The 21,527-nt window shown below is 41.2% G+C and overlaps 1 protein-coding gene across 3 annotated transcripts; it reads right to left on the bottom strand.

The window, feature by feature from the left end:
• Positions 1-644: 644 nt before the first annotated feature.
• Positions 645-19,500, bottom strand: crispld2 (cysteine-rich secretory protein LCCL domain containing 2). Of its 3 annotated transcripts, none has more exons than XM_019886914.1 (15): positions 19,380-19,500; positions 15,622-15,953; positions 13,612-13,730; positions 11,331-11,463; positions 9,236-9,351; positions 8,757-8,857; positions 8,297-8,470; positions 8,157-8,217; positions 7,307-7,373; positions 7,076-7,209; positions 6,955-6,998; positions 6,777-6,849; positions 5,995-6,070; positions 4,748-4,878; positions 645-1,832 (listed from the first exon to the last, which is right to left on the bottom strand). In XM_019886914.1, exons 2-15 carry the CDS (start codon positions 15,883-15,885, stop codon positions 1,781-1,783), a joined length of 1,545 nt encoding a protein of 514 aa, XP_019742473.1. In that variant the 5' UTR covers positions 15,886-15,953; positions 19,380-19,500; the 3' UTR covers positions 645-1,780. The 3 variants fall into 3 exon arrangements, 1 of the variants encoding a protein (XP_019742473.1); XR_002170238.1 differs by lacking the exon at positions 645-1,832 and adding an exon at positions 4,167-4,300 and having other exon boundaries at positions 4,665-4,878; XR_002170239.1 differs by lacking the exon at positions 5,995-6,070.
• Positions 19,501-21,527: the final 2,027 nt, after the last annotated feature.

Here is a 21,527-nt window from a genome sequence, read left to right as displayed (position 1 = left end):
ATTTCTCTAACCCCTCTGACCTGGAAAGTCCAATAAGTATTTCCATTGTTCAGTTTGTTAACAATTTCACACAGTGATGCGGTATGATGCAGCGCACTTCTAAACCACATCAAATACCTTTACAAATATATGGCGAAATGATTAGCTATGAAATTGACCAATATCGACCAGTGCCTTGACCTACAAGAAAACAAAATGAATGAGAATGTAGAGAAATGAACAGACTTGTTTTTTTTTTGGTCAAAGTGTCTGTGGTGTTGTATGTGTGCCTTCAATTGGAGTGGCCAAGTCAGTGAGATCAGGAGCACGGTTGGTTTGTCTTCCTTTGAGGATCCGCGCATAAGATTTGTCATACTGTAGCTACTCCCTAGTGTTCTCCTTTAGTATTTTCGTAGCCTAAATAAGTCCTTTTTAACTAACTGTCACAATATCATATTTATTCTGCAAAGGTTGAATACCGGTAACTGGACTCTTCTTGTTTGTTGAAGTTGTGTTTGTGTGTAGTGTGTGTTTGTTTATTTTCTGAAGTCATTAATCAAATAACTCATAAAATATGCTATTAGGCTAACAATGGTATACTGTATTGCTCAAAATCAATCATCATGAAGTTACTCAACTATTTTGTCAATCGGAAACACTGAGTGTTGCGGTTTAAAATTCAATTTTATTTTCAAATTGTGCAAAAAATATTTTAAAAACATTACAGTATACATGCCTATATAAAAATAAGTGAATCGACAGTATAGAAACGCAGTCACACATTCTTTTCATGACCTCGCTGCAAAAAAAAAAAAAAAAAAAAAAAAGACCAAAATGATACCATTATTTACAATTCGCAGAACTTTACAAAACCCATCATACACTTCCCATTACAATTGCGGTATGTTAAAGACCGGACTGCCAAGCATAGCGATAGGATTGAGGTAGAATAAAGAAATATACACTGAAAAGATTTTCTTTGTGGCCACACGTGAATATGATATGAACAAGAACAGTAGATACTGCTCATAAGGACAGATTATCCTGGCTTGTGGTTGTAGTCGTACTTTTGTCCATTTTGGACACATTTCTCACGTAAAATGCAATGAAGTGTGAATATTACAAAAGTGCATCAACAAAATGATTTGGATTTTGAACATGAAACTTTCCGCACTTCCAATTATGGCTCCCATGTCAACATATAAAATGCATCTGTCATTGAAATGTGACACATTCATCTGGCTTGGGTGGGGTCGGGGAGGCAAACATTTTCATTTGGAAATTAAGCCAGAAGAAGTAAATGCAGAAGTGATCCAATGCCATAAAACGTAACCACAAGATTGCCAACATTCTCTGAGCCAAAACAGCAACGAGTCATGAGCAGGAGTGAGGAAGTGTTGCAAAAGGAGACAATATTTTAAAAAAAATTGTTAATACATGGCACTTCTTCCAAATATATATTATGTACACGCTGATTAAATAAAGTGTGATCAGTATACATTCCCACATATGAAAAAAATATTAATAACACCAATGTAAACATAATAACTTTCATCGAGCCAGCACCAGCTGTTCAATGTATTTTAATTTACAACATTCACACGTGAAGCCTTTCTAAGGGTTTTCTCTACGTGGGAAAACGTGATTTCCTTGATTTACTTGAAAGGGGGAAAGAGTTCAGACTGTGTGGAGGCGCTCGGCTTCCGCCGAAGGCACATGTATGGTTGTGGTATCAAACCTGCAAGCACTTCCTGCTCCTCAAGAGCAGGTGAGGTGACTTTCGGATATACCGACAGATGCCTCACTCCCTGACAGCGAAGACGCGGAAGGAGCCTCCCTCTGTGTTGCTCTTGCTGCAAAGAAAGACCAATAACATGATTGGGAGGGGGCATTTATTATTTTTATCCTACATTTACTGCAAGAAGAAAGAATAATATTTATTGTGCTTAGTATTTATATAATAATAAATATGGCAACTGGTTGGCAACTTGGATGATGTGTGTACCATGTTAGGACGATTTCATGCAAAGCCTTTATTTGCGCCTGAATTGAAAACAAGCACATGTGGTATTACGTGACATATTACTGGCACGAACCTGCTAACGTGTTTACATTAGAACGCCTTTATAATTAGTTCACCAGTGAGACGATAGGCCGCTCACCTGCTATCATATCGCACATAATTATTCTTACTGTATAGGAAAGTGGTGATTAGGTGGTGGTCAGTATTTCCAGCCAGGAGCAATCAGATCCATGGTGATTACTCGTCCATATAATCCTACTGCACTGTAGCCGACGTAATGTTGGCCCAGAGTACGGACCTCCACTCCAGCCATTTATTGACCTGCGACCGCCTAGCCCAATTGCATGAGGGTTTTTTTTTTTTTTTTTGGTGTTGTTTTTGTTTTAATACTTTCATTGTAGTCCGACCGGTCTGATTTTTTTGGACCACTCAGCACTTTGTACACTCAATTGAAATGCCAGGCTATAAAGTAAGCAAAGATCCCATGTGTGGCCCATCCGCACAGCCAACCACACCATTACTCTTACAACAGGGCTGGCCACAAAGGCCTCCCTCGCCTACGTTTGCACCCCATCTGAGCCGGCCGCAGCGATGTGAGAAACATGGCGTGTGTGCATGCAAGCAAGCCGCTGTGTGCTTTAAACACACATAAATCCTGCTTTGGTGTGATGAATAAATGTACCTTCATTTCACACAGATCTCAACTTTGAGTTGTATCCAGTGCGTTTTGGCCGGACATTACCACGGTGCCGAAGAAGATAAATATTATGTTTGCTTTGATATTAAAATGGACTTTGATTTGATTTTGAGACTCATCCAGTGTGCGGGATGATTCTGACCGCAGTCAGGCTTCCACGTGCGGCGTAAGGCCTTTAGACCGAACGGGGTTTCTCTTAGCCTGGTTCCAAACATGCACCACAATTTGTTCAGCAGATTTGTTTCTTGGGTTTAAGCAAAGAAATTTAGATCGATTTCAATAAAACAAACCAACAAGAAGCAGATTTGTGAATCAACTTGACTAGTACTGCCACTATAGAGTATTTTTTTTTTGTATCAATGATTCTACTGATTATTCCATTGACTAATTGGATCAAACTATATTTTACGTTGTTCAACATGGCAAAGTGCTTGCAAGGTTCAAGTATTGTTGTTGAGTATGGGTACTCATGCTCCACACTGTAATATCTCTGAATTTGAGTGTGTGTGTGTGTGTGTGTGTGTGTGTGTGTGTGTGTGTGTGTGTGTGCGTGTGTGCGTGTGTGTGTGTGCGTGTGTGTGTGTGTGTGTGTGTGTGTGTGTGTGTGTGCGCACTTCCAAAGATGGGGCATGGTCTGGTGAGTGATGTGGGAGGCAGTACATGAGAGTACAGAGTGGCTAACGGTTAGCCAGTCTGCATGTTAACTTGCTGAGTGTCTGGGTGTCAGTGGTGGCCGCGGAAGCCCGTGTGTGAATGTGCAGATTTTGTGTTCGTGAATGTTTTTATTTTGTTACCATTTGTTCAATAAAGCGATTGACCAACTTATTTCCTTATAGATAGGTGTATGGATCTGGAGTAAAATCAATCTATTCAGAAAAATAAGCACATTGTGAAACTTCCAGGAAAATATTTAGCGCTCAACTTTTTTTGTGATTGAATTGTTCGAGGTTTAGAACAAAATTCAACTTGATCAAATAATAAAAACAATCAATATCTTTTCCTTGCCTCGCATTATGCAGCTCTTGTTGCCTAGCAACCTAGCATTTGTGACCAACACCATGTACAGTAGCTTCATCTATTACTTCAGTGACCATTTGTGGGCTCGTTGGGCTTTCATTTCTCTTGCTACTCATTTAAAATGGGTTGAATTTCCAGTCATATTTGTAAAATGGAATTAGCTTTTTTCAAACACAGAAACGAGCCATTTAAAGGAGCATGTTGTAATGAATCAATCTTGCAACGATGCTGTTGTGAAAGATTGTCCCAATCCACAATACAACCTATTAATTTTTTAAAAATTGAAATTAAACATTCACATTGAAAGAAAAAAGAGGAAAGAATTAAAAATTTTTGAAAATACTGATTTGGGGTTTGGGAAAGAACACCACTGCAAAGAGCAAATATCTGTGAGTAAGTATCCCCCCCCCCCCCCCCGCACCGCCCCAAAAGGTTTACAATTGGCTTTTGGTACCAAAACATGGACTTTTGTTTAAATTAAGATCCTCAATCCACTTCAACATACAGTAGTGCCTTGGCACCACGATGCCACAAGATGACAGCAAAGCGCTACTTCGGTCTAAATGAAGCTCCTCAACTAACTTCGGCATAGTTTCTGAAGATGCCATAAAATGTCCGAAAATCAATAGTTTTATTGCTTTGGCCTGAGCACAACAAGGGCAAAAACTTGTGTTTTTCAGGCAAATATCGGAGGAAATAAAATGTTTTTGCCATTTTGGTTCACCCACAAAAAACACAATTTAAAACAGGGTCTACTCGTTGGCTGAGTTTGTAATTTTTTTTTAGTGTGTAGCACGTTACAATTTTCCGTGAAAGTAAAAAAATTTAATTACATTTTAAAAAAAGAAGAAGAAATCTATTGCATTAACTGACTAAATGTCAAGGCCAAACAATCCTATTTCAGGTCACAACCATCCTGGATATTTACCATTATCTTGGTTTGAATATTTTTTGAAGATTAAATGGATCATTTCTGGCCCGGAAAGTTGTTCTGATTGTGGCGATGACAAGTTAACAAACGAAAAGATTACCTTTCGGACTGGATGCCATTTTTCAGCACACCAACATAATTCTTTCTCTTGTCCAGAGGCAGGACGTCCACGAACCCCCCGTCTGGTGGGATCACCCCTGCATGGATGGCCGCCTTACAAATACTGGAGTTCTGTTCGAGAGAAAGAGGATGGGCACAGTTTAGCACCTTGTCCACAGGTTTCCATTTCTTTGAGGAGACCTCCCAGGGCACATTTGCTACACAGTGCTCGTGTCTGTAACTGTTGACATGTAACGGGACTGACAGCCCAGGAGCCTCTGGGGAGCGGTCATGTGCAGCCAGCTGGACATCATCGGAGGCGAAGTTCGTACAAGGTGAAAGTCTATTAAACTTCACGTAGACGTTACGTGCCAGTGCCAGTGCTAACTCAACACACTGACTCATGAAGGTGACGTGAATTCTTGCACATCACTGTTTAGTCTGCTTTACAGTGAAGCAATCCACTTTCAACATGGCTCAGAAGAGCTTGCAGTGGTCAGGAGCAAAACCAGTCTTCCTGAGAACATTTCTGCTTTTTCTGGATGGAAAACGGTCAGAGAGAACTGGTACTGAACACAATCTCACAACAACTCAAAACACTTTAAGTTGGGCAATAATAATTCGAGATACCACTAAATCAGTGTTTCCCAAGGTTTGGAGTTTTTTTCTCATGGCCCAATAATCGAAATTTCAGCAAAAATGTGGCAAAATGGCAAACGTGAAGGGGACTCTGCATCACCTGTTTCCCCACCTCACGGCTTCCCAGGTTTTAAGAATGAAAACAAAAGCTAAGCATCCTACTGGAACAGATTGTTCTTGAAATTCCATTGTTGGACATAATGATCAAGAACACAACAGATGTGAATTAAAAAGTTTCAGAAAGGCTAATCTTAACAACGTTGCTCATATTAAAATCCGTTTTTATTTATTTAATCATTTATTTTCTGTGCTCGCCTTTATTTTCAGGTTGCATCTTGTAATGAATTTCTTACATTGCTTGATTCTCAAGTTCAACAATCACACACTGGAAAGCTTTTACAATGAATGTAAAGAGCCTCGAGAGGTTCCTCAAGGTTTATTTCTAAGTCCTCCAATTGTTCCACTCCAAGATAACCATTTTACTGGTTAAAAAAAACAAACAAAAAAAACAGTGTTTGTCTTGTATTTAAGTAAAGCAAGGTTGTTATGGTGTGGTATCCCTCCCTCATACATGAATAAATCTGTGTTTCGCAAAACCTCATCACTTACGTCCATGTAGATGTTGCTGCCAACAACCGGTGACCAATAGGAGGGTTGACTCTTGCAGTCAGAAGGACAAAAGACTCTAAAGAAGCAATTGGACATGACTGTCAAAATGGAGCAACATCAAGAGCTGTATCAAAGTGCTCGCTTTACTCATTTGCTTGGAATAATGTACATTGATAATGAGCATACAAGGATCATTCCAGAACTGGAGGACGTTTTTGGTCCCCGGGACCAAAGTTTCACATTTTGTATAAATTTCAGTTGTCCTGAAACGAAATTTAACGACAGCTGCGGTGAAAGTGATTCCTAAATATTATTGAAAATGGCAAATCGTTCTTGAACACCCCTTAAAATGGCTTTTCTTTTGTCTTTTCCCTCCCTCAATGATGAACTTGAATAAAAATGTAACAGAAAAAAAATGTTTTCGGGGTCTGGTTTCGTGACGTATTCCTTGTAATCGTATTTTGTCTTATCACAGACATATTTTAAATTGTAGTAGTATATCAGTAGTTGTATATAAATTCAACCTCCCTGTGAACTAAGATCATTTTAATTATCCAGAGGAAGAAAAAAGTGAGCTGCATGACTCAGCGGAAGTTTCTTCCGCTGAGTATCTTTTTAGCCATTTGGAGGAAGTGGAAAAGAGTGAGCTACATGAGTGAGTAGAAATGTTGCAAAAGGCTAAGACCCTTTATTTTTTGTTACGGTAATGTCCACTAATTCTAGAATGACCCACAAATAGACGAGACCTCGTTCGGCTTTAGTGAATGCATGAGACGAGTCACCTCGGACAATGTGAGAGGGGCTTTTTGAATGGGCAGATTTCGGCGACTGTCGTGTAGCAGTCAATATTGGATTCTGTTAGAGAGAAATGAGAAAATACAACATACACATGTTAAGCGCCTCGCCTTACTTGGTGATTAAACAGGCCATCTAATGTCAGTGCAGCACGCCTTCTCTTACCTTGTACTTTGGCCATCATAAAGGCATTCCCTGGCTTATATTTACTGCAAAACATATTCAAATGTGTGTTTAGACAAAGAAAAAAAATCAGTTTATCATGGTATAAATTTTTGAGGTTTACCTGAAAGACTCAATGGAATTTTTGGTGGCTTTGACAAAGAAGGGAACCTTTGTTTCCATCCTTGTGATGTCTACAACTCCTCCGTTGTTGTCGATCGCACCGGAGTGAATGGCGGCACGGCAAATACTTGATTGCTACTCGAACAATGAAAAAAACACTTTTTCAGTCACGATTCATTCATTAAAATCAAATGGATCCATTTTTGTTGTATTGTCTGGCAACCATGCTCACCACATCATAGTAGAGTGTTCCCCAAACTTTTCCTTTTCTATTCATGCAGTTAGCAGGACACTTGTATCTGCGAAGTGAGTAAAAGATCGAGTCAAATTATTTTGAACAATGATATACGAGCTAGACAGAGAGAGAGAGAGAGAGAGAGAGAGAGAGAGAGAGAGAGAGAGAGAGAGAGAGAGATGGAGATATTTATTTTAATGGACACTCTACAGGGGTGGCCCGGTGGTCGACTGGTTAGCACGTCGGCCTCAACGTGCAGAGGTGCAGGGTTCAATTTTAAATTGACAGTGCAGAAAATGCACAAAGTGAGAAGGATTCAATTACTGGTTTGCTGAGTCATGTGTCACAACATTGTTGTTATAAGTTAAGTAGAAGCAGATGTTTGCACATTTTTTAATTTGATTCAACACAAAACTAGTAAGTATGCTTTCATGGAGGATTGTAGACGGAGAACATTGACTGTTGCGAGGCTGAAATTCAAAACAAGGTGTTTAAATGAGTAATAAATGATCAAAATAATGATTCATTATACTGATTCATTATTCATAACCAATTAGTTGTCGATGAATCAATTAGTTGTTGCAGCGTCAGAACTATAGTTGTATACTTGAATATTTGTTTGCCATTATATGATCATAATACAGTATAAGCGATATTGTGTTCATTTTACTATTATCATTATAACGGAGCGCTAAGAGAAATCATAAGTACGATGCAGCAGTGACAAAAATGATCTTAACACTCTCACATTCCAGGCTGTGCGAATGTATCTAGGTGGCCACTCGGTGTACATTTCTTTACAGGTACTTCATTAAAACAAATCAAAATAATATACCGGTAATTATACCTGTTGCAGGTCACTCCTTTGCACTTGTCTCTCAGTCTGGTTTCACACTTGATGCTCTGAGCTGACAAAAAAAAAACACACAAGGTGAAAAATGAGGTAAAACAATAGAATATAATATCATGTAGTATTCTAATACTTACCCAGGTTGGTGTTACTAGGATTCCTTGAGGATGGGCTGCTTGGCGTGGACGGCCTGGACACTGGTTTCTTTGGAGTGGAGGGTTTGGGTGCGGGTTTTGCGGTTGTGCGAGGCACGACGGGCACCTGAGGCTTCTCCACCTCGTTCATATCCTCAGTCTCTGTGCGCTGGGAGTCTAACATTGGGTAAAAAGATAAAAAATACTTTTTAAAAAAATAATAATTCAGTACAGTGCATGTTATTGGCGTAAAAAGCTTGACAACCGCTGTATTTATGGATCCGCTATATATATATATATACATACAAGAAAAAAAAAGTGTCCATACATATATATATATACATATATATATATATACATATATATATACATATATATATACATATATATATATATATATATATATATATATATATATAACTGAAATGTAACAACACTGTCTGTCTCACTGTCATTGTCTCACCTTTGTAGCACAAATTATTTCTGCATCCTCCTCCGTAGCTGGGAGGACACTGGGAACAAGGGCGGCCATTTTTGTAGGGAGCCTCCCCGATCCAGTTGCCCCTGCAGGAACACATGGCGCATATGTCGACTGAGGTTTGGAACATGTCAGCATCACTTTGCTGGCCGCTTCTGTAATGACTTTAACACTATTCGCCTGCGGTCAACACTCCTAAGAGGCTAATAAAAGCCCTCCTCGTTGTGTCTGAATGGAATGGAAACAAGCTCTTATTTTTCTTTCCCAATGCTTCGTTATCCTTTTTTCTATTTTCTGACTTCTGGAGGAATTGGAGTGGCCCTAAAATGTCATTCAGCGTTCAAATGAGCGGTCAAGCCAACAGCTGGGAGTACCTTAGGAACTTGCTATTCGCTGCCAGGACGTTTAGGAGGAAAAATGTAAGCAAAGAGCAAAGGTGTCATTTCTGGAATCGTTGCTCTTACTTTGGGGAGTAGTTGCACACGAGGTAGACGGCGTTCTCCCATGTTTCCCCCCACACGTTCATCCTCGGACACACATGCACGGCGCAGCCAACTCTGCTCGTGGTGGCCCAAACCACCTGCGAAGAAGGGAACGAAAGAAAGGCCAATGTAAGCTGGAGGTTCTGGATGAATGAATGAAAAGAAAAATCTAGTCAGTTAACCTATAAAACCGGCGGCCCATTTTTCCTCAAGTCGTCTCTCTCTCCCTGAGCTTTTGGGTCAATGGATCATTCCAGAGGAAGCGAGCAGACATGCGGTCACGATTAACGAGGCCAGTGGGACACAGCAGAGTGGGCAGTCTGTTTTTCTGCCCTCGTCAGCTGTTCATCTCGTGCGAACACACTTTGCCCTCTGGGATGTTGCCTCGATCCCTCTCATCAACCAAATGGAAAAGCCGTCATGCTCTAATATCTTATTCGGAAGCGTCCAAGGTAAAATAAAGCACCTTCTTCAACGGAAAACTGCTGCAGCAGTGCTCAAGATGAATGATGTGCCATTTGAAGGGGAATACGACACTCCAGGTTCCAAAACTCCTCCTAACTTTTCCTCTTTTTTCCTTCAAACGTGTGTGCGTGCTCTCCCTTCTTCGGAATGTTCATCTTTTTTCCTGGTTGAGACATTTCGAGGCCACTGGAAGCAGTGAGTCAGCAAGCAGAACTCGTGTCTGATGTGCTGCGACGTTAAGCTGAAGAGTCTCCATCTTTGGAGTGTATTGTCCAGTGGTGCAAATAATTAGTTTCAGTACCGTACTCTAAATCTGACACACCGCAGAGAAGAGTTTGGTTAACAATCCCGCCAAATGTGAATGTGTTAAAAAATCGTATATCAAACGGGGCTTTAAAGTGGTGAAATACATACAGTACTGTATCAAGCCTTTCCAATGTCTAAACACATGCTACAGCTGTAAAAATATATCCGCTTAAAGTCTCCCGTGACTGGAATAAATCCCACCAATTCGTCATGAGGCTTTTCCACACAGCGACAACGAGGCGCTGGAAAGCAAACACGCTAATTAATAGCCCTGTTTCACATGCAGGTTATGAAGCCGGACATTTTTTTTTCTTTTCGCTTCACTCTTCCACTTTCTCTCCTTGACATGCACGCACTCGTGGCCAACAACAAGGTGCTCTAACACAGGTGCACCAGCGGACCATCGGAAGGAAAGATGCATTTTCAGGGTGTAGCATAGCTAGCTAGCTAGCTAAGTGCATTCATATTGCACATTTTGTAATTGTGCTTGATAACCAGTGGTGAACGAACGAAGGTGGTCATTTTTTATAAACTGGGGGAGGGTGGCATGAATGAACCGATGTGCATTACTAGGCGCCGTTTCGCCAGACATTTTCAAGTATGTATTCTGCACGCTTAAATTTGAAAGGAAGGACACTCATCGAAAAGGTTTCGATGCTCAGTTCAAGTGGGGCCCCCCCTCACTGCAGCATCTTTAGAGGAATCCAGGTCAAGCATGGAGGGATGAGAGCGAATGACTACCAGATGGCCCTGGTCAGGTTTCAGGCTGAGGGGCAGAGGGAGGAGTCCGGATGTTTCGGTAAACACATCACAGAAGCTTCAAGATAAACTTTGAAGGGAAGATTTTCCTCAAATGCAGCTACACTCAGCGGTCATAAAATAATAGGTCACAGTATCTTCAAAAGAAGTTGATGACCTGACAAAGATAACAGCAGGCTACTTCGTTTAGATTGACACCATCTTGGATGTATTCATTTAACATGGTAGCAGATTAATGGCATTTTCATTCATTTCAGCGGGGAAAGATGATTTGAGATGAGGACACCCTTCAGTATGATGCAGCAGTACAGTTCAACGCCCGTGGAATATACAAAGACAACAAATGTGACAATATCGTCTCTTACAATGCAGACAACTGTCAAAACACAACATGATGATGTTTATAAGTGACAATTTTCATTCTTTTTCGATAAATGTTTTTTAAAAATGATTTGTCTGCCCATCACGCATTTTTAACCACCGTGTCTATTTGTTTCCCCTTCTTATGCCTCTTTAGAGACCTCTGGTGCGTTCGGGCTTCCCTCACCTGGGTGTAGTGGGTGCACATGGGCCCGGAGCAGCGCTCTGGACACCACGGGTTACACTCATGAGGGTAGGGATAGGTGTAGTCTTTCACTTCGTCGTACCAGGCCTGAACGTGGAAGGCGGGTGAGCGGTATCTGCACACACAAAACAGTAGCTTGGGTCAAAAAGTTTCTGGTACCACGTGAGCCTCTCAGCACCTCTTCCCCTCCATAATATGGGAAATTAAAAGAACTCCAAAGAATCAAAGCAAACGAAACATTGTCCCACCGTCTGACAAATCAGTATTGTAAACATGCCTTTTTAGGGTATTGAGGAGCACACAGCATGATGTGGAGGGGTTGGGGGGGGGGGAGCAAAGGGAGCGGAAAAAGGGAATCCTCAGTGGGTGTGCTGGCAGGGGAAGAAAAGAAGTGAAAGAGGGGAGGGTATGACGGCTCAGTGAGAATCAGAGCAGATTCCTGGAAGGGCACCTGCTGTGATAGCAACACACAGAGGCCTACTGTGATCAAACACACACATTCATACAACAGTCAACCCCTACTTACTGGACATGACATTTGCAAAACTACCCATGATGGATGATGGTGTTTCCCAATACTTTTGCCCACATAATGTGTGGTACACTTGAATCGACCCAACATAGTTTAAAAAAAAAAAAAAAAAGAAAGATTAAATGCAGCAGCAGTGGAAATATGTACCAGCGGTTTAATGGTTTCCCAGTGACACATGGACAGTCGACCCCCGACAACATGCACATGGTTCGCACTAAATAAATTCATTTAAAAAAGGGATTAGCACAGTTTGGCTGAATTGTGGCCCGATTTATGGTGCCCTTTGGGAGGAGAAAAAAAAAAAAAAAAAAACACATGAATGACAGAGTGTGGTGGCGGCCAACAGTGGAGACAGGAAAAATGATTTCTTGCAATTGGCACAATTGTCACCAGCTCTCAGCCAGAATGGCCTGTCGACAACACTTAAGTGATTGCCAGTGAATGTCAACGTGAAATGAGTTACTGGCAGATGCCGTTAGCGACACGGTGTGTAAATTAGCCGAGCGCGCATGCACACACACACTGCGCTGGATCGTGTGTGAGAAGGAAGGAGTCACTTATAGTCCAAGTGCTACATCTTGAAGGGCAAACTATTGACGCTGAAGTAATGTGTGGATTATAGGCACCCAAGGCTCAAAATGACTTGATTTTTCTTTGGTGACTTCATTTGAGGGGCAACTTTCTATTTTTGAACAGCGCCCTGAAGCAAGGGTTTTGGTGTAAAACAAAAATGCCAATATCATAAATGAACAATGGGTTTTCTTTTTTTATGTAATCAACAGTTTTGATTTCTTAAATTGACGTCATGAATAGAAGCAAATTATGTTATTGTCAAGAAACTATTTCAGGGGTTAATTTAATTTCAAACAAAAATATAAATTTCCGTATAAACGTATTTCTGAATGGGTTGTATAGTCTTTTGGCAAAGCAATATTGATTTTTTTTTCAACAGCTGTAATGCAATTTTGAGATTTGTTGTGCAGACGTCAAAAGTCTAAATCAAAACTCAGGATTCTATTGTGAAAACAGACAAATAAGATGACCGATATTTGCAATATTCGAAACTATATTAACACTTTTCAGCTTATAGATTAATATTTATACACTACAAGACATTTCATGTTCTTTTGAGTAGCCTAAGCATGAGCTTTCCTCAATGGTATCATTAATAATCACACATGACATATCATTTGACCACAGGGTGATAATTGTAGCCTTCTTCTTTCCCGCTGCAGTTTCAACGTGTGAATTGTCAGTCGGAAAGATGACATTATGTGAAGCAAATTTTTTAGAAGGGAGATGAAACACTCTAGCAAGTCAGTTGATTCACAAATAGATGTGTTGGGAATTCATGGCACCGACGTGCTCCTTTTATGGTGAAATGGACAGCATGTTAGCCATGATGTTTTTTTTCTAAACGGACTTAAAGACAACCAAACAGTTTGGCACAACCCAAAACACGACGTTTTTCTTATTTAAATTCAGGTCAGTAGTAGTCAATCACATTATGACACCTGGTGTTTGTTATTTACAAACATGTTGAAATGATGGCTGCGTCACTGGTTTGTGTCCCGGGCTTGGAATTTATGTTGTATTCATTCATACTTGTAAATACAAATAACACTGCTGTCTGAAAATGTCTGGTCTGTTCATTGAGGAACAGCTCCAACATGGAAAACAAATCTCATCGGAATCAAAGTGGTCAAAAGTAGAAATGTTAAAGGGTCTCACCTGCCCCAGTGAACAGCCAGGTTCTGCCCGATGGACATGAGCAGGTCCTGAGGTCCATGATCCCACTGGCACACCTCGGCCCAGTGAGTGGCAGACCTCTCCAGCTCGTCATCCCACACCTGTCGACATTCACCAGATCAACTCAGAAGGTTAATTTGGACAACCCAAATAAACCCAATAAAAAAAATAAAAAATAAATCTGCTCCTCTGAACTTTCATGGAGTTGCCCTACGAGTATTCCATAGTTGTCCAAATATACAGATGTCTCACACAGTCATGCAAATAAGTACTCCTGGTGAGACAGTCTGTTTACCAATCCACCCTAATTATTCTACTGGTGTGCTAAATTAATTATTTTATTCGTGAGGACAAAGAGCGTAATTGTATATTCACCGAAAGGTCCTACATTTTAAGGCTATCGAATAAATGCTCCGTAGCAGAGAGGACACCGAACTTACTCCTCAGTAAATTTCCAGTCCTTTGATGGTCAAACACACACACACACACACACACACACACACACGCACACACACACACACACACACACACACACACGCACACACACGCACACACACGCACACACAAATCCCAGCACCCTGCCTAACCTTCAAGGAGTCCCAAAAACAATAATTGCTCTACTTTGCCCACTCCTGTGCCATGCAGGCTGCTAACAAGCCCCCCCTCGCTTGTCTTCTCCAGCATGAAGCAGGTAGACTGCACAAAGTCAGCATTATTATCCAGCTTGTTAAAAAGAAACAGCAGGCTGGTAATAGTGTAACGTCATGACTGCATGTTTCCAGCTGAGAGAAAAGGCTTTTTTTTTTTTTAATATATACAGCAGCACTTTGTAAAGGTATTTTAACCCTTAAGCACATTCCAGTTTCCATGCCCACCTATTCTATAACATGAAATTGAGCTCCTTGGTTCACTGAGTGCCAGTTTATTTGTACTCATGGTTGTCTATACCAAATTCTAAACTATAAAGATTATCAAAATGAATTTAAAAGGCGTTTGAGATTAAGAAACGGATGATTAACCCTTCATCAATGTTTCAGCAAACGGGGACAGTTCACTTTTATTTGCTACATTGCACATACGCACTACTTGATCTTGTGCCTGTGTCAAGGCACCCTTGACGTCTGACGCTTTGTATGTACAGTATCATTCTTACATTTTTTTTTCACCTTCACTGTTTTGATGTAACCCTAGGATACAAAAAGTGCACATGTCTGCAGGATGCTGTGCAAATGTGGTAGAAACTCAGCCAGTTGTCAGGAATGTTTCAAGCTCCCCCGTGAACACCCTCCCATTAAAAAAAAACAAAAAAAAAACACATCTCAATGATTTTGACTCTTTTACCATTTCGAGATCTCCCATGAGTCTTCAGCCTTCAGAGACAAAAGGTGCATGATTCCATGACCCCTGTGTCATTGTGGTGGAAACTTGTACAGTTCTCTCTGTTTCAAGCTCGTACATTATGCCCCCCAATCCCAAATACTTCATAAAAATACACATTTACATGACTGTTTTACTGTTTCAACATTCCCCCACATGCGCATGGTTCTAAAGGAACCTGTGCCAATGTGGTGGACACACAAACACTTCTCAGGACTGTTTCAAACTCCCTTGTGACAATTGTCCGGTAAAAGTACACATTCTTCAAACACCAACAAATGCATGTTTCTGTGGGAAACTGTGCAAATGTCGTGGGGATATAGACGGTTTGAAGCTCCCGTTTGAACACTGTTACCACTTGCCAATGCCCCCCCCCCCAAAAAAAAATCTCATACATATTACATGTAGAGTTTCAAAATCCTCACAGATTTCCTTGATTTAACACACACTGGTACATCCATTTTAGTTTACAGCATTTTAGCTCATTTTGGGGGGGCGGGGGGAAATCAGAAAAAACAAATGATATTGGGGATATCCCCAATATCATTTGAGAAATTTTGGTGCTGACCTATCCAAATCGTGTCACGTGCAATGAGATTCCCAAGTGTGCCTCACCATGTACTCCATGTTGGCCGCGCTAGGGTACACCGAGCCCCTCAGCTTGTTGTGCAGCTGGAGGATCTCCTCCCGGTCCGACCAGCGGATGGCACGTCTGCTCCTGCTGCCGCTTCCATTTTGGCCGGTGCTGTTGTGACCCACTTCTTGGTCCTCGTAGCGACTCAACAGCTGCCTGAGCTCCTGGGAGTCGGGCAGGAAGAGAGACGTCGAGCTTCCGAGCCAAGAGAGGAGCAGGAGGGTGAGGAGAGGGATGAAGGCCATTGTTGACACTCTGACGATTGAACACAGCAGTGTTTTTTATATGTGAGGGGGGCTGGTCCTGACACAACCTGCCGGGAGGGAACATTTCATCAGTTTCTTCCTGTTGTGGGAGTACAAATTACAATAGTTGACAGATTACACAGCTCATGTACTAAAAACTTCCTCTTGCTTTGAGTTTTAACTGCATCACAAAATGTCAAATTACTGATAAGCGCTGATGAGTAATGTGACAAGAAGATAACCAGAAATGCTGTCAATACTGCACTAATGACTCATATATATGAGTGCATCGCAATCATGAGCAAAAGTGTCCTTTGCCTCATTTTAAACACATGACCTCGGTTTTTCTACTGGAATGTAAGTTACAAGTAATTATGTCACTAGTTTGCACACGATCTTCAGATGCATCATAATTCCAAGTCCAGTAAATCATTTTTCAATGTAAATGCTGTATGATGTTTGGAGCTAAAACATTAAGTCGTCTGGATTGATGCTAACAAATAATGGGCCATAGACAGGCTAACTAATAGCATTGCTCGAATGCAACAAGCCGTTGGACGATAAATATTTCAACACAAACAGGAGCGCAACACATGTAGACTGATACAATACTCACAGGGATATCTTCTTTTTCCTCTGTAAAGAATGACTAATATTACTGCCGCTTACTGAAAAGCTGAGCCGTTTCCAGGTATACCTGTATTCTACAGTCCCCAGGCAACCAAGGCGAGCACACCAGAAGAGTAGCACAATGTCCACTGAACTCAAGCAACAAATGTGCCCAAAACTGCTTCATTCTTAACTTGCTATTTATTAATGATGGCATCACGATGATGTTTTCATAAAGTACAATTAATCTAGCGTGAATTTTGTGTTGGGTTTTTCGACTGAGCTGGAACAGATAAATGGCATTTCCATTCATTTCCATCGTGAGAGATGATTTGAGATCTGAGTGTTTTGAGCTACGATCGGTGTCAAGGAACAAACTCAGTCTGTGTCTCAGCAAACCACTGTAAGGTAATCTAGCAGTTTTTGTAATCAGTTGACATAGCATGCTAAATTGTAGTGTGATTCATTAAAAAAAAGTCCTTAGAGCACCAGCTTCATCAAAAATTCAGTCCTTGAAGATAACGAATGATAATAAAACTCATGCTTACAGAGATTTGTTCAGTGCAAACTGCAACCGCAATACTAAAAATTGTGCTGCATCGTGTTAAATGACCATCGGTCTGACGTCTCAATAAAAAGTGAACATTATTATCCTGTGTAGGCATTTTTTTTTTTTTTGGGCTACAGCCGAATATTGGATCTCATTTGGTCGCTAATGTTGCGGCCAATAATGATTTAATGTCTAACAAGAGGGAGGACTTGTTCAAATAAAGCGAGAAAGGTGCAGCGGGTCCGTGTGAACCGACAAGAAAATAAACACGAGTTCTCGCTCGCACTGCTTCGCTCCTTATCCTTGAATCCCTTCAACTCTTTCCCCCTGGCTGCAAAGAGGCGGCTTGAGGTCTGGCACCGTCTCTGTGTCAACACGCCGTGCCAGGGGCAGCTGAGCCAGGCACCAGGCACCACACCCTACTGCTGCTGCTCGCACTCAACCGAGAGCAGTGTCGCTGCCCGGGCCCTTCTCATGGTTCTCCTGAATTTTAGACTGGAGTGACAAACGGGGCGAGAAGATATGGATGCATACTGTTGCTTCACGCAGTCCGGCCTCTTGAGAACTCTCTGCAGAGGGGATGGGTCTGACCTTTCGTTCACCTCAGCACCACGCTTGCATGTCATCTCCACTTCCCGACTCATAATAGGTGGTGTGTATATACTATTTAGTTTCCTCAGTGACATACATTAGGCCTACAGTATACACAGTCAATAGTCATATTAATAACCCAAGGGTATGAATAATTTCAGGCTTGACCATATATGCACACACACACACACACACACACACACACACACACACACACACACACACACACACGCGCGTCACATCGGTGGTGTCCAAACTGTGGCCAGGGGGCCATTTCATGGCCCACTGTTCTTTTTTTTGGCCTGCCACACAAGCTCATGCAATAGTGCCAAGACTAATGTGTTTTTCAAGGAGCAAGTCATCACTTGACCAATTTTGGTTAGGCACATCCGAGCAAAATTTGAGGGGTGCTTCAGACGCTCACTGAGAGATAGCGACAACACACTTCACAACATCCAGCCACTATTAATTCAGTGGTTTGGGAACATGCATGTTTTGTGCTCACATTTTCTGTTTGTAGGTTATATGGAGAACTAATGTAATGACAGTTACAGTTTTTTCTTGAGTTGTGGTTAAAAAAACAAAACAAAAAACAATTTTGGGGTGGCCAGAATTGAGTAACTGCAAAAATTGAAAATTACAATGTAACAAAATTTGAAAATGAAAAGAAATGAGTTTTTAACATGAAAAAGCCTCCTTATGTTTAACAAAGCTTTGTCACAAAAATTGAATGCGACAAAATATCACAATTTTTGACATCCCTTTAGCAGATGCTGACCTACCGTTTATTGAAGGGTTTTTAGTATTATATACTGTATGTCAAATACACAAGATGAAGTGCTGCCCCTCTTTCTGCCATTTTTTTGGGATGTGGCTCTCAAGTTTGGACATCGCTGTACTGTACACTGTTTATATTATTCAAATTTATATCTCAGTTGGTGCTCATTGTTCAGATGACATCATGAGCAAAGTCCTGCATGTCAGGTTTCATACACTGCACTTCAAATTGGGGTTATTAAAATTCATCATTGTAGCAATATACAAAAATTTCACTTCCCTCACAGGATGAACAAATCATCTATCGACACTATCCTTCCATCCATATTTCTCTCTTTTTCAGGCAGGCAGGGGCCATATTTGGTGACACACAACTCCATGTTTGTCCAAGCCTCATCGTGTGCCTAAAGTTACCAAGAATGGTCCTCTGCCAAATAAAATAAAACATTGCAGAAAGCATTTTGCACTAAATAAATATTATTGCTTTGACAGGTGATTAGTTCGAAATATACCAGCTTAGTTCAGGCGGGATGAAAATTACCCCAAGCTGAATGGATAATTACATAATGTCATTTATCACTTTTCTTTACGCCTTATCTAGTTCCATGATTAGAGGGATCACAGTGATACTGGGGCTTAGGTTGTTTGCCTGTCAATCCAAGTACTACATAATGATATACAAAAGAATGAATGGCAGATGTGGAAGAAGTCATGATTTTAGCGCTCCAAAACTCATCTTGGATTACAATGTTGATTTCCCGTCCATTTCAATGAGGGTTGAGGGGGCATGCAGAGAGCCTTCTTTCACATTCATCATCATTCAACTCTGTGCCTACTGCACAGTTGCTGCAGCTACAATGATGTACTTTTTGAAAAATGGAATGCACCAGACAAAACTGGTATGAATGAAGAGAAAAAATGTCTCAAGGCAGATTTAGGTAACAACAATAAACTTTTGTTATCTCACCTCTGCTCGTCTTTGGTCTCTATTCGCTTGCTTGAGGGCTGTCTTGTATTCCCGTGTGAGGATCTGCAGAGAGTTGTCAGCACGCAGGATGTGTCTACAGTGGGAGAAGCTTGGAGAGCCTTATATAGAGAAAGGACCCCTCAGAATGAGAGGAGGGGAAGGGAAAGGGGGGAAAAAAAAGCCTCCCCCACACCAACTTCCCTGAAATGTTCCTGGCTCAGCATGCATATGAGCAGCAGCAGCAGCCTCACGTCAGGAGGGAAAACTACAAATAATGTTAATCATCTCAGTGACAAATGAGTCGAGCAGCTGGATGAGGAGCCCAGAATGGAGCTCGGCTGACTGACTTTTGCTCACATGTGTGCATGTGCAAGCACTTGGCAAGAGCGCACAAACACAAAGGATGTTTTACCCTTCAAATCGAGACGAACAACTTCATCTAAGTGTTGTCTTTGGTGTTTTATAAACAAAGGGGGTGGAGTTGTCGGTAATGGTGTTCAAATGGTAAATGGGCTGTCACTTTTCAACGTCGGGTATTGAAAGGGCTTGACACTGTAACCTCATTGACCTACTGATGACGGGGCATCAGGCCCAGCTGGGGGCCAGTATCATGCTCAAGGACACTTGGACATGCTCGCAATGGGCGGGGACTGAACCCCCAACTTCTCGGTTGGCAAACAACCACTCTATCACTGAGCCATGCCGCCCCCGTGCATGGTATCGGATCATTTTTGTGAGTCAGAGCATGAGTTACAGGGATACACTAAAAGATAGTGGTACTGATATCGGTGCCGATACGATTCTGGTATCCTGTATCTTGTCTAACGGTCAGCTGGGATAGACTACAGCTAGCCTGCAACTTATAACAAAGACAAACACTAGATAAAATGGGTGGATGGATTGATTTAATTTGTTTTCATTCCCTATTTGTTGGTACCGTATTTTCCACACTAAAAGGCGCACTGGATTATGAGGCGCACCTTCAATGAATGGCCTATTTTGTAATATTTTTCATACATTGGGCGCACCGCGTTATAAGAGGCAATCTACAATGCATCCACTAGATGGAGCTACACTGAAGGAAATGCCAACAGAACAATCAGATGTCAGTAAAACTTAAAGCAGCGACACAGTTCACTTAACCAACAGCAAGTTATAACATTGACTCGTTAATGTTGAACTCTCTTGCCGCTACTCAATTTCCGTGTTCAACTGCGTAACCCAATCACCTTAAGTTTGAACTGTGTTGTAAGCATGTCTCTAGTAAGGAGCCATTTTGGGGGTTGACATACTGTATTACCGTAATAACCATACACAAGGCACATCGGATTTTAAGGCGCGCTGTGAGCTTTAAGAAAATGGAAGGCTTTTAGGTGCGCCTTTTAGTGCGGAAAATACGGTAAATACTTTTCATCGATCAGCTATGCTGTTTAGATAATCTCAGAGGGAGATTCCATGTTGGCAATACACCAACTGACTCAAGTATTGGGACAGGGAATGAAAATTTGAAGGAAATATGCAGTCGCCATCCATCATTTGCAGCTATGAGAGCTCCCACTCTAAGGAAGATTTTGCGCAAGATGTTTGAGTGTGTGGGGATTTTTTTTTTTTTTTGTCCACTCATCCACACCACACTCCTTCCTCCTTGATGGACCTTGGAACCCAAAAGGGCCTTCCCAAAACTGTAAAGAAGGGAAGCATACTTACTAAGATTTAAAAATAAAATCAGATGGAGCTAAAGGGTTTTGCCGAAACCCTGATTGATTGGTTCATCGATTAGGGGGCTAAAAATGGTGTCCTGATTGGTGTGTGTAGAGGTGAATGTTGATGAAAATCGATGCCATCATTCAGTTGAACAATCAGTGTGGCAAGTGACTGGTTGGCACATGAATGACGCAAATGTACAGTCACATTTGGCAACTCTGGGTTTTCCACACTACTGCTTTTATTGCATTTAAATGCCAACGTTAAACTAACATGTTGCTATGACATCCTGATTCATTTTTTACCCCAAAAAAATGCAGTGTGTGCAGATTATAAAAAAATGCTAACTAGATAGTAACTAATATGGGTTAAAAAAAAGGCTGTCACATTATGCACAGTTTGAATATTAACACTGTGATTAAAATAAAAGGTGTACTTAATGAT

The sequence above is a fragment of the Hippocampus comes genome, unplaced genomic scaffold (assembly GCF_001891065.2).
Source record: "Hippocampus comes isolate QL1 unplaced genomic scaffold, H_comes_QL1_v1.1 scaffold261, whole genome shotgun sequence".
In the NCBI taxonomy this organism is placed as follows: domain Eukaryota; kingdom Metazoa; phylum Chordata; class Actinopteri; order Syngnathiformes; family Syngnathidae; genus Hippocampus; species Hippocampus comes.
Note: the sequence above shows the minus strand (reverse complement) of the source record. Positions and strands in the feature narration are given on the sequence as shown.

Excerpts from the sequence above, each read along its gene's own strand:
- crispld2 (XM_019886914.1), bottom strand. The coding sequence starts at position 15,885 with ATGGCCTTCATCCCTCTCCTCACCCTCCTGCTCCTCTCTTGGCTCGGA. Across the intron at positions 13,731-15,621 it reads CGGCCAACATGGAGTACATG|GTGTGGGATGACGAGCTGGA; the intron begins GTGAGGCACACT and ends GAATGTCGACAG. Across the intron at positions 1,833-4,747 it reads AATGGCATCCAGTCCGAAAG|CAAGAGCAACACAGAGGGAG; the intron begins GTAATCTTTTCG and ends CTTTCTTTGCAG.